Raw genomic sequence first — 19,895 nt, 5'->3', positions numbered from 1 at the left:
AGCTCAAAAGTGTAAGTTTAGCAGAAACTATTATGTCTAATAGGTTAAAGTTACACAAAACAAAATGTTATTTAAAAATATTACTGAAGTCCTCTGGAAAAGCATCGGTTATATTGTAGGACATGGAGAAAATTAGGACATACAATCAGTATGTTGAAAACAGAACGTATTGTCTTACTGCTCAAACCTAGGTACCTAGCACCATATTTATTGCTTCTAGTAGCCCAAATCTGAAACGAGGCAGTCATTTCAGACTTTTGCTGCTCACTTAAAAAAAGCCATCAAGTCCTATTAATTTTACTAAGTATCTTTTACATTTGACACATTTTCATCCTTAATGGCTCTGTCATAACTTAGATCCTCATACCTTACTCACGCAGGCTATTAAAATTGTCTCCCTAATTCAGTCTCGTAAACCGAAACCATTTTTCATACTACGAATTTTCTTCTGAACTTTATCACGCCACCCTTTCTGCTCACAATCTCTCAAGATTCCTATCCATAAAGCCTAAAATCCAAAAGCCTTTGCAACACCTTCACACTTGCTAAGTCTCTAGTCTCATAATTTTCCCATTTGCGTCCTTACACACCTACACTACATTGCTTGGTTTTACTCTGTTGGACTCATCTCTCTAACAACTCGAGCACCTTCAGCTCGAGCGCCTCATTAACTCGAGCGCTACGGTCCTTCAGCTAGAACACACCTTCCGGTGTTCACTATCTAGCCATAGTTTTATTTACCCTTTCAGCTTCCCTGGCGGCTCAGAGGTTAAAACGTCTTCCTCCAATGCGGGTTCGGTCCCTGCGTTGGGAAGATCCCCTGGAAAAGGAAATGGTAACCCACTCTAGTATTCTTACCCGGAGAATCCGTGGATGGAGGAGCCTGGTAGGCATAGTCCACGGGGTCGCAAAGAGTCAGACACGACTGAATGATTTCACTTTCTTTCTGTTTTCTATAGAAGCAATTACTGTTATTGCTTCTATAGAAAACATCCATGAAGGATTCTCCTGACTCCCAGGCCACTGGGAAGGCCATTTTCCCTTTCGAAGTGTCTCCATAATCCCTTACAACCACTAGGTGATTACAGGGGCAATAATTATCTGTTTGCACTTGTTTCCTTCCTGTGACTGTGAACTCTTGGAGGACAGAAATAGATTTTTCACTCTCAGTTCCAATCTATCACAGTGTAAGTAAGTGTTAGTCACTCAATCGTGCCCGACTCTTTGTGACCCCATGGACTGCAGCCCACCAGGTTCCTCTGTCCATGAGATTTTCCAGGCAAGGATGCTGGAGTGGGTTGCCATTTCCTTCTCCAGGGGATCTTCCCAACCCAGAGATTGAACCCAGGTCTCCGGTACTTCAGGCAGATTCTTTACCGACTGAGCAACAAGGGAAGCCCTATCATAGCACCTAATCTATCATAGCACCTAATAATTTCCTTCACATTCTTTAACAATAGCAGAAGCTTAAAGAATGTCAAATTCTAAGAATCCAGGTAAGAATCGTTACTGACGTAAAGGGAAATCTCGCGAGATGTAGGTCTTGCGTGCTTGGCCGGCAGACGCTGCTGACCGTTATTTCGCGGTTAAATCGCGGTTCGCCCTGCCCCTCCCTCCTGGCCGCTGCGGTTGAGCTATTTCCCGCCTTTTCCGAGGTTCGCAGGCAGAAGTTCTTGTTGGTTCTTTCTGCTGCTCTAATAAGACAGCAGGTGGTGGTTCGCGTGGGCACTGAGCCCGCGATTTCCCGCTAATTTTTTTAAAGGTAGGGTAAGGTGTGCCGAGTTCCTTCCCTGAGGAGGAAACCTGGAGGGGGGCGACATTTTGATACTACCGCTCCCTCACGCAGGGCAGCCTCCAACGCCTCTGTAGTCGTCTAAGCACCTAAGCTAGTTCTTCTCGGCGAGGTGATACAATTTAACAGGGCTGGTAGAGGTAACGGGCTTCTTTTCAGGCTGTCCTGGTGATGATGCTAGTTTGAGTTTCTCGATTATGTACGCCGCCAGCACGGCCACTGGTGGTAGGGTAATGGTGGGGACATGAGGGATGTTCCCCCCCTCGCGGTAAAGGACGCTGTAGGCTTACATGGTAGCAGAGGTTTCGCCTATTCCCTTGTATACCCATTTATTACAGAACAAGTAGGGCATTAATAAAACAATGTAAAACCCTTTCCCCTCCTTCTTGAGCAGTAGATAATTACGCGACTGGAAGAGAGAAAATGGAAAAACAAAAGCCCTTTAAATTGTTTGTGCCACCAAGATTAAGTAGCAGTCAAGTATCTGCAGTGAAACCTCAGACTTCGGGAGGAGATTCTAATTTCTTCAAGGTAAATTTGCATATGAATTTTGATTTGACTATTCTTTAGGTAAAGGAAGCAAAGTGAACTTCCTGCTGGTGATGTTTTATAATTTTTTTTCTGTAAATATCGTCTCATTTAATATTGCTATTTAATCTCATTTAATCTTGCTATTAAGTATATCGAATAGAATTGCTTTGAATTAATAATGAGCATACTTAATGTGTTTAGGCATCATTCATTTAAAGAAGTAATCTGTGGCGCTTTAGAATTCTGCATACATAATGGGACCTGCTTATTTTAATCCTCCCTTCTCAAAAGTGATTTAAAGCAATTTATATACAATAAGATATAAATTAGAAGAATGTTAGAATCAAGGATAATTAACATTTAGACAAATATATCGATATACTGATAAAAATTAGTGTGACTGAGGTTAAAATTTGACTCTGAGCTTCCTGGTTGACAGGATAAAAAGGGAAATTTGTACATATAGTACATTCTTTTTGGAAAGGAGGAATTATATCAAGTTTCTCAGGCAAAATAGAGCTTTTTTTTTTTTTTTTAGTAATTTCTCCAGTGGAACTGTATGTTGGAGATGGGATGAAGCAATGAATGTTTTAATTTTATATGCTGTAGAAAAATTCTTATGTCTTTATAGCCAAGAGCATAATGCTAAAATGCTATTCAGTGGAGAAAATTCTCAATTCTACCAAGGGAAAGATATTAATAAAATTGAAGAAAACTAATATTCTAGGCCACTAATTAAATTTACTTATATTATTCCTGAGTACTTACAAAGCATGTGTAATGTACTTTTAGTTAGCTTTCTCTTATAAGTGAAAATTAACAATTTTTGCTTTGTTTACATACCAAAGTCATTTGATATTTTTAACACAATGTATACATTAAAGAAATTCACAATTACAGTCGCTTCTTTAAGGAGATGTATATGCAATTACATATTTTTACACTGCTAGTTATTAGAGTGATATGGGACAGTATGTTTAAGAATTTCTTTGTGTTTCTAGGGTTTCAACAAATGTGTTGAAGATGATTTTGGTTTTCCATTTGCAGTGACTAATGTCTCCAAAAATGGGGAAAACATTGATTCAGGTAGGAGACTAGAAAAGCAATGTATTACCTGTGTAGAAGCATTTCTAAAATATACTTTGCTAGATATCAATATAAGTATTGTATTGACATTAGCCTTGACATTAAAGCTGAATATAATACTTAGTATAAAAAATAAGATGTTGACATTTAATTCCAGTTGTCTTTCGTCTTGCAGATCCTGCTTTACAAAAAGTTAACTTTTTGCCCATGCTTGAACAGGTCAGTTACATATAGTGTATATGGCTATAACCTGTTTAGGTGTTGAATTGCTTACCTGAAAAAGAAAAAAAATTTCTTTAGTTGTTGGATTACTAGTCTTCAGTATTTAATTGCTACTATTTGGAAACATCAGAAATATTTTCTCACAGGAAAAATTTATTCATTTTTTAGACTGATAATTCTGACTGTTGTCATTACCAGGAAGGACTAAAAGACTCGGATTTTGAGGTCAGAAAATTTCCTATTCATATTTAATTTCTTATAATTGGAGTATCATTTATTATTACTTGTGTTTATCTTTCTTTTGAGGCTTCCAAAGAGTTAATATTTAGTTATTGTTTTAAGTTATATTCTTTAAACCTTTTATCCCCTTCGTTTTTCTTTTAAATTTGCTGAAACAGTAGGCCTCTATATTTTCCTGGATTATAAAAGCATCCATTCTTAAGAGGCAATTTAACTTTAAATCACAAAAATCAAGAATAGAAAAGGGTGAAGTAAGTCAGAAAAAGAAAGATAAATACTGTATACTAATGCATATATATGGAATCTAGAACGATGGTACTGATGAATTTATTTGCAGGACAGTAATGGAGAGACAGACAGAGAACAGACTTACGAACACGGGAAGGTTGGAGGAAGGAGAGGGTGAGATGGATGGAGAGAGTAACATGGAAACTTATATTACCATATGCAAAATAGATAGCCAGTAGGAATTTGCTGTTTGACTTAAGGAACTCAGACAGGGACTCTAACAACCTAGAGGGGTGGGATGGAGAGGGAGATGGGAGGGAGGTTCCAGAGGGAAGGGACATAACCTATACCTATGGCTGATTATTTTGGTATTTGGCAGAAAACAACAGAATTCTATAAAGCAATTATCCTTCAATTAAAAAATCAAAATATCACAAATTAAGTAATAAAAGTACCCTTCTCAAAAAAAAAATAGGAAAAGGGGAGATGGATACAATATGTGAGAAGGCTGAGACTTAAGCCAGTATTTTACAAAAAATTCTTGAATTAGTAGGTATGATTTTTAGGTTTACTGTCTAAAGAATTTATAGGATATACTCTACTTTTGATTTTAGTTATAAAAGTATTTTTATGGCACATAAATGTCTTTAAAACAGACATTCCACAGCTTGATAAAATGCTATATGTTTGTTGCTGTGATTATCGTATCACAAATTTATAAATATGGAATTTATTCCTAAATTTTGATAACAGAACTATCAAAATAGTGACTAGAAAAAAACAACTTCTGATATTTATCTTATAATATATAAATTGTTGATGCAGGAAATCCAAATAAAATCTCAGGCTAAATGAAAGAACTTGTGTTCAGTATTGTTTTTCATGTCATTGTATTGTAAACTTCATATCCTTTGGTTAATTCTTATTTCTTTTGACTGTATGATTCCATTTATATTTATCAGAAAAAGCAAATCTGTATAGACAGTAGATTAATGATTTCCTGGGATGAGGAGTGAGAATGGGAGTGACTGCAGTGGGCATAATGGCTCTTTCTGGGGTGATGAATACATTTTTTTTTTTTTTTTGGTTAATTCTTAAACTGTTTGTGTAACCAAAATGTTGCAAGACCTTTGCTAAAATTTATAGATTTGTAGAGTAGTTTATTTTAGCTTTTAACCAGCCAGATTCTCAACTTCTGACTTATGCATATTTTGAAGTAATTTGATTTTATTCAGCAATGAATAACTTAGTCAAGTGATCAGTAACCTTAGTCAAGTGACCAAGTTATAAAGTGAAGTAGCTAGTATTGCCTTAGTAGTTAAAAAAAAGTTAACATAGCTTTCAGTATGATATTAGGGCAAAAACTGAGGAGAGATTTGGTCTCAAGTACTAAGATACTCATGGATGTTTTCAGTAAGCAGCTGTAGTTTGGTTATACTAAACTTTGAACAATTAACAGTCTTTGAAAACTTATTTTATAATAGAATTCAGAGCCAATGAGCAGACTATATTCAAAACTGTATAAGGAGGCTGAAAAGATCAAGAAGTGGAAAGTGAATGTAGAATCTGAACTGAAGCATAAAGAAAACAAGTTGCAAGAAAATAGAAAAATAATTGAAGCACAGCGGAAAGCCATTCAAGAACTACAGGTATAATGAGACTTGGAATTGAAAATATGGTATAGTAAATCTTATAATGCTATTTAAACTGAAGTGTTATTTCATAGTTAACTTAGGTTTACCTTGTTTCCATCATGTGGATTTTAAGAATGGTGCTTTTTTGAAGTTTCATTTAGTTGCGTTTCAGTTTTAGGATGAACACACAGGAGAGGTTGCACAAAGCTTAATTAAATGTCTGGGGAAATAGTAACTTATTTTAGATAAAGATTGAGTTAATGATTCTAATTATAGAGTTTTAATTTTTACTAGTTCCTATTCCTGATGATGTTTTGTTTGATATAAATGTGTTTTTTTATATATTATAAAATGGCATTTTCTAACCTGTAAAAAAGCAGATAAAACTTTGAATTTGAAGCTGTTTAGCTTCAATATTGTGGCATAGTGAAAGAAAAATTTTGAGAAAATGTAACACGGGGTTAGGACAAAGATAAAACACCTTTTCAAAATGTTTAGGGAAGATAATCTTATATTAAGATTTTGTTGGATACATTTTGGAGATGATTCAGCAAATCTAATTTTAGATTGATGAAAGTGAGACCCATATTCTTATAGGTTATCAATAAGTGTGATAAGAAAGTTCTTTTTTATGTTCAAAAAAATAATTTTTATAGACCATCATAGCAAGTTATTAAAGAAATGCTGCTTAATGATTATACTTATGTTTATTTTGCTGACTAAAATGTGATGAACTGTTCTTCTGTCTTGTAAATTAGTTTGAAAATGAAAAAGTAAGTTTGAAATTAGAAGAAGGAATTCAAGAAAATAAAGATTTAATAAAAGAGTAAGTAATAATTTAGTGAATTTGCTCTTTACAAATTTATTTTTATTTCAAGCTAATTATTAAAATAATTTCCAAAAATTTAATGACCTCTTTCTGTTGTATAATATTAATTGATATATAGAATTATGTCTGGGTGCTGTGGAGAAAAGGAAGACATACATATTTTACATTCTTTCATTTGGCAAGCTGGTCACTGACTAATAACTTCTCACATTAAAAAAAAAATTTCTCACTTTTTAAAATAACCAGCAGAGGAAGCCATTATTTGGTATTGAAAAGGGTGCCTGATAATCCTGTATTTACACTGCCTATGTGTATTGTATACCTTTCTGGTTGGTTATTGTTTTAGATGCAGCTCTTGCAGAATAGGGCTCAACTTAGTTCCAGTCTGATTCTTAACTGTCAAATTCCTGTCTTTGCCAGTGGTGCAATCATTCTTCCATTAACTTTGGCTTGAAACTTTAGTATCATCCTTGACTTTTCGTCTTCTTTATTCTAGGCAATAGCTAAACTTTATTTTCTGCTTCTTTCACTTCAGATGGTATCATGCAGAATTTAATAGAAAAATGTAATTGTTTAATTTATCTGCCAAGTAAGTGAATATTGAATGGTTAGAATATAATGTGCATCAACATACAGTGATAAATTTATTTCTATTTGCTTTAAGTTAAACATCATGCTAAATATGGTTCTAGAAAGATTATCACCTTGTCAGTAAAGTTGCTAATAAGTGAAAAATATGATTATAGCGTATTGTTTTAGCTTAATTCAAATTCCAGAAAAATCTAAATGTTTACCTTAATTTTTTTCCTGGCTAAATATGGTTTGGATATTAGATAGGGGGAAGGGAGAAAGAAGAGGAAGTTTCTAAAATTATGTGCCTACTGTATGTTTGGTACTTGTCACTTTTATATGGATATGTGATTGAGTTTCTGTAGTATACATGCCTGCGTACTCAGTTGTGTCTGACTTTCTGATCTCATGGACTATAACCCACCAGGCTCCTCTGTTCATGGGATTTTCCAGGCAAGACTACTGGAGTGGGTTGCCATTTCCTCTTCCAGGGGAATCTTCCTGACACAGGGATCAAACCTGAGTCTCCTGTGTCTTCTGCATTGGCAGGCAGATTCTTTACCACTTGAGGGCACCACCTGGGAAGGCCTTCTACAGTATAAGGCAGATCTGAAGTCTTCTGTAGTCCTAATACCAGTATTTGGTAACTTGTGAGCTTTCTTAAAAGGCTGCCGTCTCTATTAATAAACAGTAGACTTTTTTTGTGAATACTGTAACTGCTTAGTTTATATATATATAGCATACACTATAGTGTAGAACAGTGTAGTATGATATAGTAAAATATAGAATTTATGCCATTTTCTGAGGTGGGAGGGAGTGACTATATTTTGGTGTGATATCTTTCTATTTTAAGCACTTGATTCAGTTGAGTGTCAGTTTTGGTCTCAAATTGTCAGTTGTCATTTGAGAGCACTTAACATTTAGTTAAGAGCTTTGTCAGAATGTAGATAAGAAACAAAGTAATACTTAGAATAGAGTGACTTGATTATTGGGTAACAAATTTAATATTAATAGAAAGTAGCTCAGATCAACCCATTATTCACTTGATCATGACTTTCTGAAAGGAATGTAGATTTTAGTGTATTCTTTCTTTTTTTATTTTTGTATTTTTTCTTGAGTTTGAAAGAGACTTTGGGTATTTAAAAACCATATGCCTGGCCTGTAATAGAAGTTTGAGATACTGTAACTTTACTGGATTTGTTTAAATTTTTCTAACAGTTTTTTGGCAGAATCTGAGGGTTTTCTATATATAATAAAGTCATCTGCAAATAGTGACAGTTTTACTTTGTTTTTTCTGATTTGAGTGCCTTTTATTTCTTTTTCTTGTCTTTTGCTGTGGTGGTGAAAATGAGCATCCTTGTCCTGTTTCTGATCTTGGAGGACAAACTTTCAGCTTTTCAGGGCTGGGTATGATGTTAGCTGTGGGCTTGTTATATATGGCTTTTATTATGTTGATATAGGTTCCCTGTATACCCACTCTGTTAAGAATTTTTATCATAAATGAATTTTGAATTTTCTCAAGTGCTTTCTCTGCATCTGTGAGATGATCAGAGGTTTTATTCATATAATGAAATTCAGGAAATTACTCATTTTATGTTTTGAAGGTAAGATGGTTGGAATATTTCTAGAGTAATTAGTAAATGAAGATCCCAATCCTGTCTGCTCATTTTATTTCTTAGGTGAATATGGAACTGTTTACTAAGAGATTACTGAAAGCTACTTGGGTAGAAACTTGTTAAGGAGGCTTTTACTTTCAAAGAAGGCAGTTATTAAATCATCTTTGCTAATAGTACAGTCAACCCGTTTTCCTTCATATAGTCACTTATGAGTGATTCATGATATATATAAAATATTATAATGTTTTAAGAATTTATTTAAAATTATAATAATGTGTAATAACTTTTAGATATGATTTTGCTTTGAGATCAGATTACATATATGCAAACTCTTTCCTTTGTTCCAGGAATAATGCTACAAGGCATTTATGTAATCTACTCAAAGAAACTTGTGCCAGATCTGCAGAAAAGACAAAGAAATGTAAATATCTTTTCTTGTTTTATATGATTTTATCAATTTGTTGTTATTACTTTAATGGTGGGAGGTGGAGACGGGAACAGATTATCTTTTAAGTTTTTGAAATCAGTTTTTATTTGAACATGTTATGTGTGTCTTATACCATTTCTTTATATAATAATTAGAATTATATATATATATATATATATATAGGATTAATGTCTCATAAACATTTCTTTATATAATAACTAGATTCTGAATTCTTTGAGCTTCGAAAGCATAAAGGTTTTTGAAAGATAATATTATATATTTTAAAAGGTATATATTGATACTTGACATTTATGGTTAATTCTCATTTTAGTTAAAGTGTGATCTTAAGACTAACCTCTTCTGTCTAGAACAACCAGGAAGTTGAATCAAGAATGACATATAGCCATATTGGTAATAAAAAATAATGATGGAAGGCTATGCTGAAAGCATAGTACTTAAAATAGCAATGTAGTATTTATAAATAGAATTCTCAAATTTCTCCTAAAGAAACATTATTGTAAAACATTGTGTTAAGGTTGTGGTATATATGTGAAAGTGTATGTTTTTATTTTCTGCATATTTTGATGTTAATTGTAAAGTAGGAATTTTTTTGTTTTGATGAAAAACATTGTCTGATTTTCAAAAATAATAGTGTTTGTCATTAATCTGACACCAGCTCTACTTTGTTATTTGTTTGTTTCTGCTAAGAATCTATTGGGAAATACTGTGTACCTGCTTTTCCAGGATAGCTTCTATTTTTCAAATTTTAACTGATATCACACAGCTTATTGCTTAAGAGCTTGGACTGAAGAGTTAGATATCCCTGTGTTCAGATTCAAACTTTCAGTTTTTATCTGCCTGATCTTGACTAATTTATGTAACTTCTCTGTCCTTCTGTTTATTAAAGTACATCTTAGTGTTGTTTTGAGAATTAGGTAATAAATATAAAATGCTTAGAACAGTGCAAAGTACTCAGTATATGTTAGCTGTTAATGTTTCCAGTATTGCTAGTTTTTTATTCTTGATCCCTGCCTATTGTACTTAGCTTTTGTAACTATATATACTTTCCAGAATGTACTGCTCCACTATCAGCAGTTCCACTATACCCTGTTTATTCAACTTTCAAGATTAACTTTTCTGCCTAGATATAAAAGGTGGTGAAAAGTATATGGATGTGGGTAGAGAGATATTATATTGATTGCCTTGTAGAAAGTAACCTGGGCTAGAGAGACAAGGCTGATTCTTCTTCCTTTTGTTTAGTTTTAAGCTAAATCAGAGATCAGTTGGTGGGAGAGGTTAAAACTTTTTAAACATTTTTAGGTGCTCTCTTATATGAAACTAAAGAGTGTATCTCCCCCCCCCCCCCAATATTTCAGTTTATCTGTTTATTTATGGCCACGTTGTATGGCTTGTGGGGTCTTAGTTCCCCAAATAGGGATTGAACCTGTGCCCTTGGCAGTGAAAGTATAGAGTCCTAACCATTGGACTGCTGGGGAAGTCCCTGTTCCTCTTTCAAGGCTTTTTTTTTTTTTCTTTTAAGGCTTTTTTGATATTGAGCTACATGAGCTGCTTCTGTGTTTTGGAGATTAATCCTTTGTTGGTTGATTTGTTTGCAAATATTTTCTTCCATTCTGAGGGTTATCTTTTTGTTTTGTTTATGGTTTTCTTTGCTGTGCAAAACCATTTAAGTTTAATTAGGTCCCAATTATTTTCATTACTCTAGGAGGTGGATTGAAAAAGATCTTGCTGCAAGTTATGTCAAAGAGTGTCCTGCCTATGTTTTCTTTTGAGAGTTTTATAGTATATGGCATTATATTTAGTTCTTTTATTCGTTTTGAGTTTTTTTTGTGTGTATTAAAGAGTTTTCTGATTTCATTTGTTTACATTTGTAGCTGTCTAGTTTTCCCAGTGCCACTTATTTAAGAGATTGTTTTTTCTTCATTGTACATTCTTGCCCTAAAAAAGTCTTAATACTTGCCTTACATTTAGTATAAACTTCATATGTATTCTTGCCTTAAGCCTTTATTTTTCTATTGTGATTTTCTGTTTTTTATTCATTCAACATTTAAAAAAGTACCTACTGTGCACCATGAAATGTTCTAGATGCTGAGGGAAAACAACAGTAAAGATACAAATTTTCTGCTATTATGGAGTATGTACTCTAGTAAGGGGACACATATCATAAATGAGTAAATATAATGTATGTTGGGTGCTGATAACTACTTACAAAGAGAATATTTTGGGATAGAGTATTTGGGGAAGTTTTTTTCTGATTAAGTGGTATTTTATTAGATACCTGAATAATTGAGGACTGTACCGTGAAACTATTTTGGGAATGGGTATTTCAGGCAGAAGAAATAGTAAATGCAAAATCCCTTAGTTGAGAGCCTGTTTAATCTATTCAAGTCATAACAATGAGGTCACTGTGCTGTTACTTCCATATTTCTTACCTTTTTTTGGTTTGTGTTTTAGCAAATAGGCAACTCAGGTTCAGATCATAAGTTCTATCTTATCTTTTGTGTGTTGGGATTCCATTACCAGTTCAGTTTTCAAAGCTTTTGCTGTGTCACTCTGGGTCTGTTTCATATATGCTCCACTCAAGATTAGATTAGTTCTGGGTCTTGGATAGCGATTTCAGAGCTTCTGCAGTATTTGTCTTGGGTCTATCTTGTGTATGCACATCCTTTTCCCTATGGGACTTGTACCTAGTCATACAAATAATTAGCAATCCTCTTCTCCAGCTCTCTCTAGCATTACCTCCTCACCCTCAGCCTTAAAGAGGTTCTGTCCTTTTGTCCTTTGGCCAGAATCATGGAGTTTCTCCTGGGGTTTTGTATGTCCTTTCTGCCGTGGCTGCTGTAGCTCCACTTCTGAGGTCACCCTTGAGACAGGGCTGGAAGAGAGAAAAAAAATTAGAATTTCCTTTTGCTGCTCATGCTTTCTGTTAGATTTCTACTGAGCCCTTACATTTTTAGTAATTCTAGGAGAGAAGGTAGGAAAAAACTTAAACAGGGAACTTGCCTTCACATGAGTCACTTCTTCAGCTTTTTACTTTTCTTCCCAATCGACCTGCTTTTGCTTAGTTTTCAGATTCTTTAAGTAGTTGCTTTATGGATTTCATTCTGAGTTTTTGTTGTAATCAATGGTAGAGAAAGGCTATGGTGGGCTTATTCCATCCTGACTGATACTGGAAATTGGTTTAGATTTTCTGAGTTATTAGTCTCAACTATTCTTGGTCTGATGATTCATTATTATCTTTTTAGGTCATTGTTTCTTTTAATAACTCAAAGAATTCCTCCAGATATTTAAATGTCTTTGGGAGGAAGGTTGGTCTGAATTACTTTGTTGTTACCAGAAAACAGTCCTGGGTGTTTTTTCAAAATATAGATCAAATAATGTCACTGTCTAATTTTTTCAGTGGCTTTCCATAATTTTCAGGATAGCATGGTGTTTGCCACTTCCCTTTGCTTTACCAAATGTTTCCACATGCTCCACATACACAGGCTCATGGAGAACTAAACAGATTATGCTTCTGAGTTTTCATATATGTTTATTGGCCAATCCTCCTTCCTTCTTCATCTTAATTCTTATTTGTCCTTCAGAACTCAGAATAATTATTACTACCCTTGAGATATATTCTCTAAATTTTCACTCTGACTTAGATGCTCCTCTTCTTTTACTTAGTGCCCTTAGTATACTTTTATCGTGTATTTATCAGTTCCTTCAACAAATATTGAGTACCTACCACATGCTAGACATCTCACTGTAAGCTTGCAGGCAAGGGATCATGCCTTATTTGACTCAGTATATTCAACTCTTTGCACAGTGTATGTGAAGATAATAGGCAATAAATAAATTCATGAATGAATGAGTAAAGAATAAATTTGTTCTTAGATTTCCTTAAAAAAAAAAACCCTCTAAATGGTTGTCTGTTGCACACTTAAGTACATTGAAATTCTTTAGCCTGTCATTTGAAGTACTGCATACATTTTTTTGGTAGCCTTACTATTTAATAAGGATTACTTTGTGTTGGAAAAGACTTTAAAGCTTTTTGTTCTATTTACATATCCATTGCTTTAATTATCTTTATAGGAAATTAGTAATTTCCTTTATGAGTAGTCTTTTCTGTGTTTGAATATATTTATGGTTGAAACTCACTAACCCTGAAATTGTCATTTAAGGACAACTCTTATTTTTATGTTGAAATCTGTGTGTGTGTGTGTGTGTGTGTTTTGTTGTTGGTTTTTGGCTACGTCATGTAGCTTGTGGGATCTTAGTTCCCCACCAGGGATTGAACCCAGGCCCCCTGCAGTGAAAGTGTGAAGTCCTAACCACTGGACTGCCAGGGTTAGTTGAAATTAAGAAATTTCAACAGGGAGTTGAAATTTCTTATACTGAAATCTCTGTAGCTTCTCTATTCTTAATGTAATTCTTCTCCTTAAGGCATATAGAAAAAGTCTAAAGCACATTTTTATCTCTTTAGATTTTTAAAGATAGTAACTTGTCCTTTCTGAATCTTGTCTTCTGTAACCTACATTTTTAAGATTCTTTGTGCTTTTGTTATTTTGGTTGGTCTGTTTGAATGTTTAGGAGTACAGATCTGTATGAGGTAATCTACTTTGTAATTTGACCTGTGTAAAGGACTATTTCTTGTCTAATTGTAGGTGTCGTTAATGAACTCTAAAGTCAGCTTATTTGCTAGTCACATTGTATTAAAGGCTTAGTGATCTCACTATTAATTAATTTATACATGCATTTAGACTTTTGGATCCAAATAGCATTCTTTGCATTTATCCCTACTATAATTTCATTAGGCAGATCTCTGTTTTAATCAAGTACCACCACATATTATTTTGGGATCCTGGCAAATAACATACTTTTTCTGTGTCACACTTTTGTTATCTATGAAATGGAGATAACCACAGTTCCATTTATATATACTTAGATTTCTACCTAAATATATAATATATGTATTTATGTGTATATTTTTCCCTTTGCCAGGACTCAGGCATTTTCTTGGTCCTTATGTTAGGTCAGTTTCGCTCTCTCCCTCAGTTCTTGTCTCATCAGTAACAAAAATTTGGAATGACAGACTAAAGATTTCAAACAACAGACAAGTTGCAACTCAGTTACAACTCAAGCAGACAAATCTTTTAGCTCAGTTAGTAAAGAAAGTGAAAGTGAAGTTGCTCAGTCGTGTCCGACTCTTTGTGACCCCATGGGCTGTATAGCCTACCACACTCCTCCATCCATGGGATTTTCCAGGCAAGAGTACTGGAGTGGGTTGCCATTTCCTTCCCCAGAGGATCTTCCCGAACCAGGGATCGAACCCCGGTCTCCCGCATTGTAAAGAATCCACCTGCAATGCAGGAGACCCCAGTTTGAATCCTGGGTTGGGAAGATCTACTGAAGAAGGGATAGGCTACCCACTCTAGTATTCTTGGGCATGCCTTGTGGCTCAGCTGGTAAGGAATCTGCCTGCAATGTGGGAGACCTGGGTTTGATCCCTGGGTTGGGAAGATTCCCTGGAGAGGGAAAGGCTACCCACTCCAGTATTCTGGCCTGGAGAACTCCCTAACTGTATAGTCCATGGGGTCGCAAAGAGTTGAACACGACTGAGCGACTTTTGCTTTCTTTCACTTTCCCAAGATGTGGGAGCAGGCTGACCCCAAAGGAGTCATTGTCCTCCTATCCCCTTTTGGCTTCTCTCTTTTTATACTTCTCCTCTCCTCTTTTTTGTTGTGCCCTGTGCAAAATAGGGGTTTTACCCACCATCAATCAAGAAAAGGAATGCAAATAGTCATAAGCTCAAGGCTGATTGACAGTTGCAATTTATATAACAGGCTCTGTTGTGTATGTCTTCCCATAATTCAGTCTGTTGTAATCAGATGTATATATGTATAGAATATTTATGAACCCTAAATGGACTCCTAGCTGCCTAAGGTTACTTGAAGATGCCCCTGTGGTTAGTTTGTATCCACTGTGTGCCTAGGACACAAATACAGAGGTGGGATAAGTCTCTGTGGTTATTTTGTAGCATATCTGTGAGCTCTCCTGAGTGTGTCTGGGATGGGTTTAGAGATCAGCTGCATTCCTTTCCTCATTGCTCATGCCTAACTTCCTACCTAACACTTAAAATTTACAATTTTGTCAGGACAGTCATTTGAATCTATGTGTAATAATACTCTTTCTTTAGACCAGAAAAGTTTTATGATATCTTTGGCCACTTATTCTGATTTCTCTTTGGGCATACTTGTTATCTGTTGACCCTTGTTTTTCATTTCTCTAACTGTTTTAATATTTGTTTTCTCACCTCTTTCATGTTCCCTTTTCTTTGTTTGATAGTATTTTTTCATGGCCTTGTGTAGATTTTCTAACCATATACATCATTGAAATAAGCAAGAACTATCTAGACTAAATAAAGAAACAAGATGTTAAACTGACGTTGGACTTTGTATACTGGTTGAATCCTCTTTTGATATTCATAGTTGTATGGCCAGTCACTGAACAGTTTCTAATGTTTTCACCTTGCATGGATCTACTTTTGGTATCTGAATTTCCTTTCTGTCCCTTCTGCCTGGTTTCCTGATGCTCTGATAAATTTTGTAGAATATATGATTCTTAGTGATTTTAGTCAACAAACTCAGGCATGCACAAAATTTTTATATCTTAAAATGTTAAAAAATCTTAAAGCCTTTATTCTGCTCACATGGAAGAAATTTCTCTTAGTAAATTTGGAAATTTTTCTTCATTATCTGGGGCTGTATATAAATTTGGGGGTGCCCATATAGTACCATGTGGTAGAGAGGGACATTGACTTCTCAGTCATCTCTCCTTTGAGGCTTTCATCATTTAGATTGGTATTCAGTTACTGGTCTACATAGGTTGTTGCTAAGCTGTTCCTGATACCAGTCCTCAGGGCCTATTCAGTTGTACTGATCCCGTGTGCTTTATCCTGCCATACTTAGTTACACAGTGTGTTGAAAATTACACAAGGAAATTTGTGAAGCCAAGGCCCCATCTGTGTGGATATATTTGACAGTCATTTCTTCTCAGGTTTTGTCATCTTCTTAGGGATGACCGTCCCACTCTGCTCTTGGTTTGTGCAAAAAGAAAATTTCAGTCTCACTCTACTTTTGGTTCGCCTAAACTCTGTTGTTTCTGTGTTCCCCAACCCTGAGGCTTAGCTTGATGAGTGTAGAGGGCTATGGAATTATTGCATAAGTACTTGCCAGAACCCAATAAGCTATCTGTTTCCTTTTTAAAGGCTTCTTTCCCTGCAAACAATAAATATTTCTTAAGTCTAGAGGATGGTAGCTTTGTTGTGATTTGTGTATTTTGAAAATCTATTACTTGCCTGTATCTTGACTCTTTCCCTTAACCCCAACACTGGGCATTTGGAACTCAGACATTTTTATTGCTTTTGGTTGAATCATCTCTTATCTAAGACAATGAATGCAGCAAGATCTAGTTGGCCAAATTAGGGCAGAGTAAGTGTGTGTGTGTGTGTGTGTGTGTGTGTGTGCATGAGAGAGAGAGAGAGAGAAAGAAGGGATAGAGAGAGAGGGAAGGGAGGAAGGAAGGTGAAAGGAGGGAGTGAGGTGGGAGTGGGGAGGTGAATAGATACCAAGAAAACAAAAAAGATAGGTTTTATTGGTTACAATGATTATATCAGTACATTAAAACACTTTACTAGCAAAGTCCCTTCTCTATGCCCCCCTGTAGCAACTTGTTCCTGACAACTATAAAGTACATCTATCCCAATTTATTTTCTTTTTTGTAGTTTTATTTTCTTTCCAGTACTTGTCTTTTGGAAGAATGACTGGAGGGTATTTTGGAAGTACTGGTGATGATGGAAAGATTGGAGATGTTGGCAATAGGATGCAATTCTTCAGTACAAATAGTTTTTGTGGAGTAGAGGTTTGTTGCTAACTGTGTTGGGTAGTAAATATGAGACAGTCAATGGATGGAGTGAGAAGGACGAACTATATTTTTGTTGAAATACCAATGTTTTCTGTCCTATTTCTTTAACTTTTCCAGCCCTTTAATATTCAAATAAAGTGGTCTGGCTCCTGTTCCACGTGCTTTGATAAGTCTAGAGCTTGTTCCAGTGTTTTTGAGAAAACAAGAATACTTGTGTCTTCTAAAGTCAATTCATTTGGCTCCTCATTGACATTTGAGACTATCATAGCTGCCATTCTTGTTTTGCAGCTTGTTACTTAGAATTTGGAACTAATACCCTCCTTTCAGTTTAACATGGTTTTTGTGATTCTTGGCCTAAATGGGTGGAATGATGAAGGGATAGTCACATTGTCTTTTACTGCCTTGTGCCTTAATTCTCTGTAGTACCACATATCAACACTCAGTTTGAATATAGTTAGAGGGAATCATTGCTCAGGTTAAAAAAAAAACTAAAAAAAAAAAAAAACCCTAAAAATATTGTAGAGGATTTACAGGAGATTTCTCTTTGGGGCTACAGTTATTCTTAGCTTGTTCTTTTTGTCTTGACATTCATCTTCCTTTCTGTCTCTTCAAAAATAGAGTAGAAACAAGAGTGAGCTTTGTGTTTCATTTAAAATTCACCTCATGAATCTTAAAAATACAAAGGAAAAATACTTCACAGATAGTTGTTAAATCCCTAATTATTGTAAATGCTAAAACTATAAATATATTACAAAATTTGAATAAATTAATGAGTAATAATAATTCTATAAAAGGAAATTAGAGATAACTGAACAGCTCCTAGCTTTTGAAGTAGTTGTCATGAAGTATGACCATGCCTTATGTAAATTATTTTTAATACTACTTTAAATGACTCAAAAGATGTACCAATATCCTTTACTAACAGAGATTTTTAAATATGTTAATACTTACCTGAGACATTTGAGTGTTACCTTGTTGGAATCATAGTTGTTTTAAATTTAATTTTGAAATATTTTATAACAGATGAATATGAACGAGAAGAAACTAGGCAAGTTTATATGGACCTAAATAGTAACATTGAGGTAAGTGGTAGTGAAAATCTGAATATTTTAAACAGAGGCATTTCTAAGCAAATTAGAGTAATAGCTACAAAGATGTGAGAAATTGTTTTTGCTAAAGGGATTATTATTAGCCTTTTGATACATGATTATATCTAGTAAAATTCTCAAGATTCCATACTGTGAGTATTAATGTTTTGTTTTTTAGTGTTTTTTTTAATTTACATGTTAGTAACACCATTTAACTTCATTTATTAAATATTAACTCTGTGTCAGAGACTAGCACATTTTGACACATAACCATTAATTTGAAAAACAAACCAAGTATTATTAATCTGTGTCTGGTGCCTGTTTTTTTTTTTTTTTAATCCCATCCTCTATCATTCTTCAGTTTGCTTCTCTGCTGTAATTCTTTCTTTCTTTTTCATTTCTCAGACTTGCTAAGCTCTTTCTGATCTTGCTTCTTTGAATTTGTTCTATCTCTAACTTTCGTATCCAAGATCTTGTGCAAATGCATATGCTTAATTCTGCTTTTTTATTGCCCTCCTTACTATTTCACATAAAATATCTTTCTACTCAGTTGTCTTCTCTCCTCACCTTGTCTTAACTTTCCTGAAGAGCACTTAAAACTACATGATATTTATTTGATGTACACGTGTGGGCGCGCGCGCTTGTGTGTATTTGTGTTGGTATGTCTTCTTTCTTATACTGAAATGAAAGGATAGGGACTTTGTTTTATATCCTAAATGCCTAAAACAGTGCCTGGAACATAATTGACAGTAACTATTTATTAGATGAATAAATGAATTTATCCAGTTTTACAAATCAGGATTTGTTGAATGTTGAATGAACTCATACTGACAGGTAAGAAGTATAATTTGGAACTCTTACGGGGAGAGACCTCACAGAGGTTATACTCTAGTAGATTGTAAGCAAAAATCAATTGAAAATTATAGATTTTGATATGGGCTATTAAGTAAATGACTAGAGTACTAATAATTGTTTTGCTGCTCTTTGGTATTATATAACCTGTCTCCAGTGCCTTTAAGCATCTGGGAAGCTACCATAACAGGCACTCTCAGTAAATTTTAGTAAATTGTTCAATTATTAAAAGTTACAGAATTTTCATTATTCAATTTTGTGTAGTTTTAAATGTAATGATCACTTGATACAAATTTATTATTTTCATTGCTTGAAGAAAGCTATTTAAAAAGTCTTAGTATGAAAATAAAATAAAATAAAAAGTCTTAGTATGACTCTTAAAACTTAAATATATTTCAGAAAATGATAATAGCTTTTGAGGAACTTCGTGTGCAAGCTGAGAGTTCCAGACTGGAAATGCGTTTTAAGTGTAGGAATCTTTTTTTTTTAAATATTACTCTTCTGCTATTTATATTTTCAATAGATTCTGTTAATGTTTTCATACCTTCAGCTTGATGCCTAAACTATTGAAAACTTTTATACTGTATATGGTTTTATAAGCCCCTCAAAATCTTGTGGAATGTGGCAGAGGATTGGTATATGTTAAAAATACCCTGTTTGCCTCAAAAGCTACATTTTCCCTGAAATCAAATTATGGTTTGTACTTAAGTTTTTGGAAGTGTGATTTGGTCTTATTTTTACATTTCTTGGTCAAGTTGCATGTTAAAATAATAATAGATATATTTTAAAAATCTGTTATTTCAGACTAGTGTATTATAAAAAAGAACATTTTTATATATATACTGTTATAAAAATTA

At 34.3% G+C, this 19,895-nt stretch overlaps 1 protein-coding gene across 13 annotated transcripts in view; it reads left to right on the top strand.

Moving 5' to 3' along the window:
- Positions 1-1,551: 1,551 nt before the first annotated feature.
- The window catches only part of SYCP1 (synaptonemal complex protein 1), a 171,445-nt gene continuing 153,101 nt past the window's right edge, over positions 1,552-19,895 (top strand). For 9 of the 13 annotated variants that reach the window (XM_020873721.2, XM_020873713.2, XM_070467258.1 and 6 more), the window contains exons 1-10: positions 1,555-1,762; positions 2,187-2,323; positions 3,325-3,409; positions 3,585-3,628; positions 3,800-3,856; positions 5,584-5,748; positions 6,492-6,559; positions 9,096-9,169; positions 18,122-18,180; positions 19,438-19,507. In XM_020873721.2, coding sequence (XP_020729380.2) covers positions 2,216-2,323; positions 3,325-3,409; positions 3,585-3,628; positions 3,800-3,856; positions 5,584-5,748; positions 6,492-6,559; positions 9,096-9,169; positions 18,122-18,180; positions 19,438-19,507 — 730 coding nt within the window. In that variant the 5' untranslated portion in view covers positions 1,555-1,762; positions 2,187-2,215. Of the gene's footprint in view, positions 1,763-2,186; positions 2,324-3,324; positions 3,410-3,584; positions 3,629-3,799; positions 3,857-5,583; positions 5,749-6,491; positions 6,560-9,095; positions 9,170-18,121; positions 18,181-19,437; positions 19,508-19,895 lie in introns of all 13 variants that reach the window. The other 4 variants (XM_020873731.2, XM_070467264.1, XM_020873766.2 and 1 more) reach the window with 4 other exon arrangements.

Source organism: Odocoileus virginianus, chromosome 5 (genome assembly GCF_023699985.2).
Source record: "Odocoileus virginianus isolate 20LAN1187 ecotype Illinois chromosome 5, Ovbor_1.2, whole genome shotgun sequence".
Lineage (NCBI taxonomy): Eukaryota > Metazoa > Chordata > Mammalia > Artiodactyla > Cervidae > Odocoileus > Odocoileus virginianus.
The sequence above is the reverse complement of the archived record's forward strand: the minus strand, read 5'-3'. Positions and strand labels throughout refer to the sequence as shown.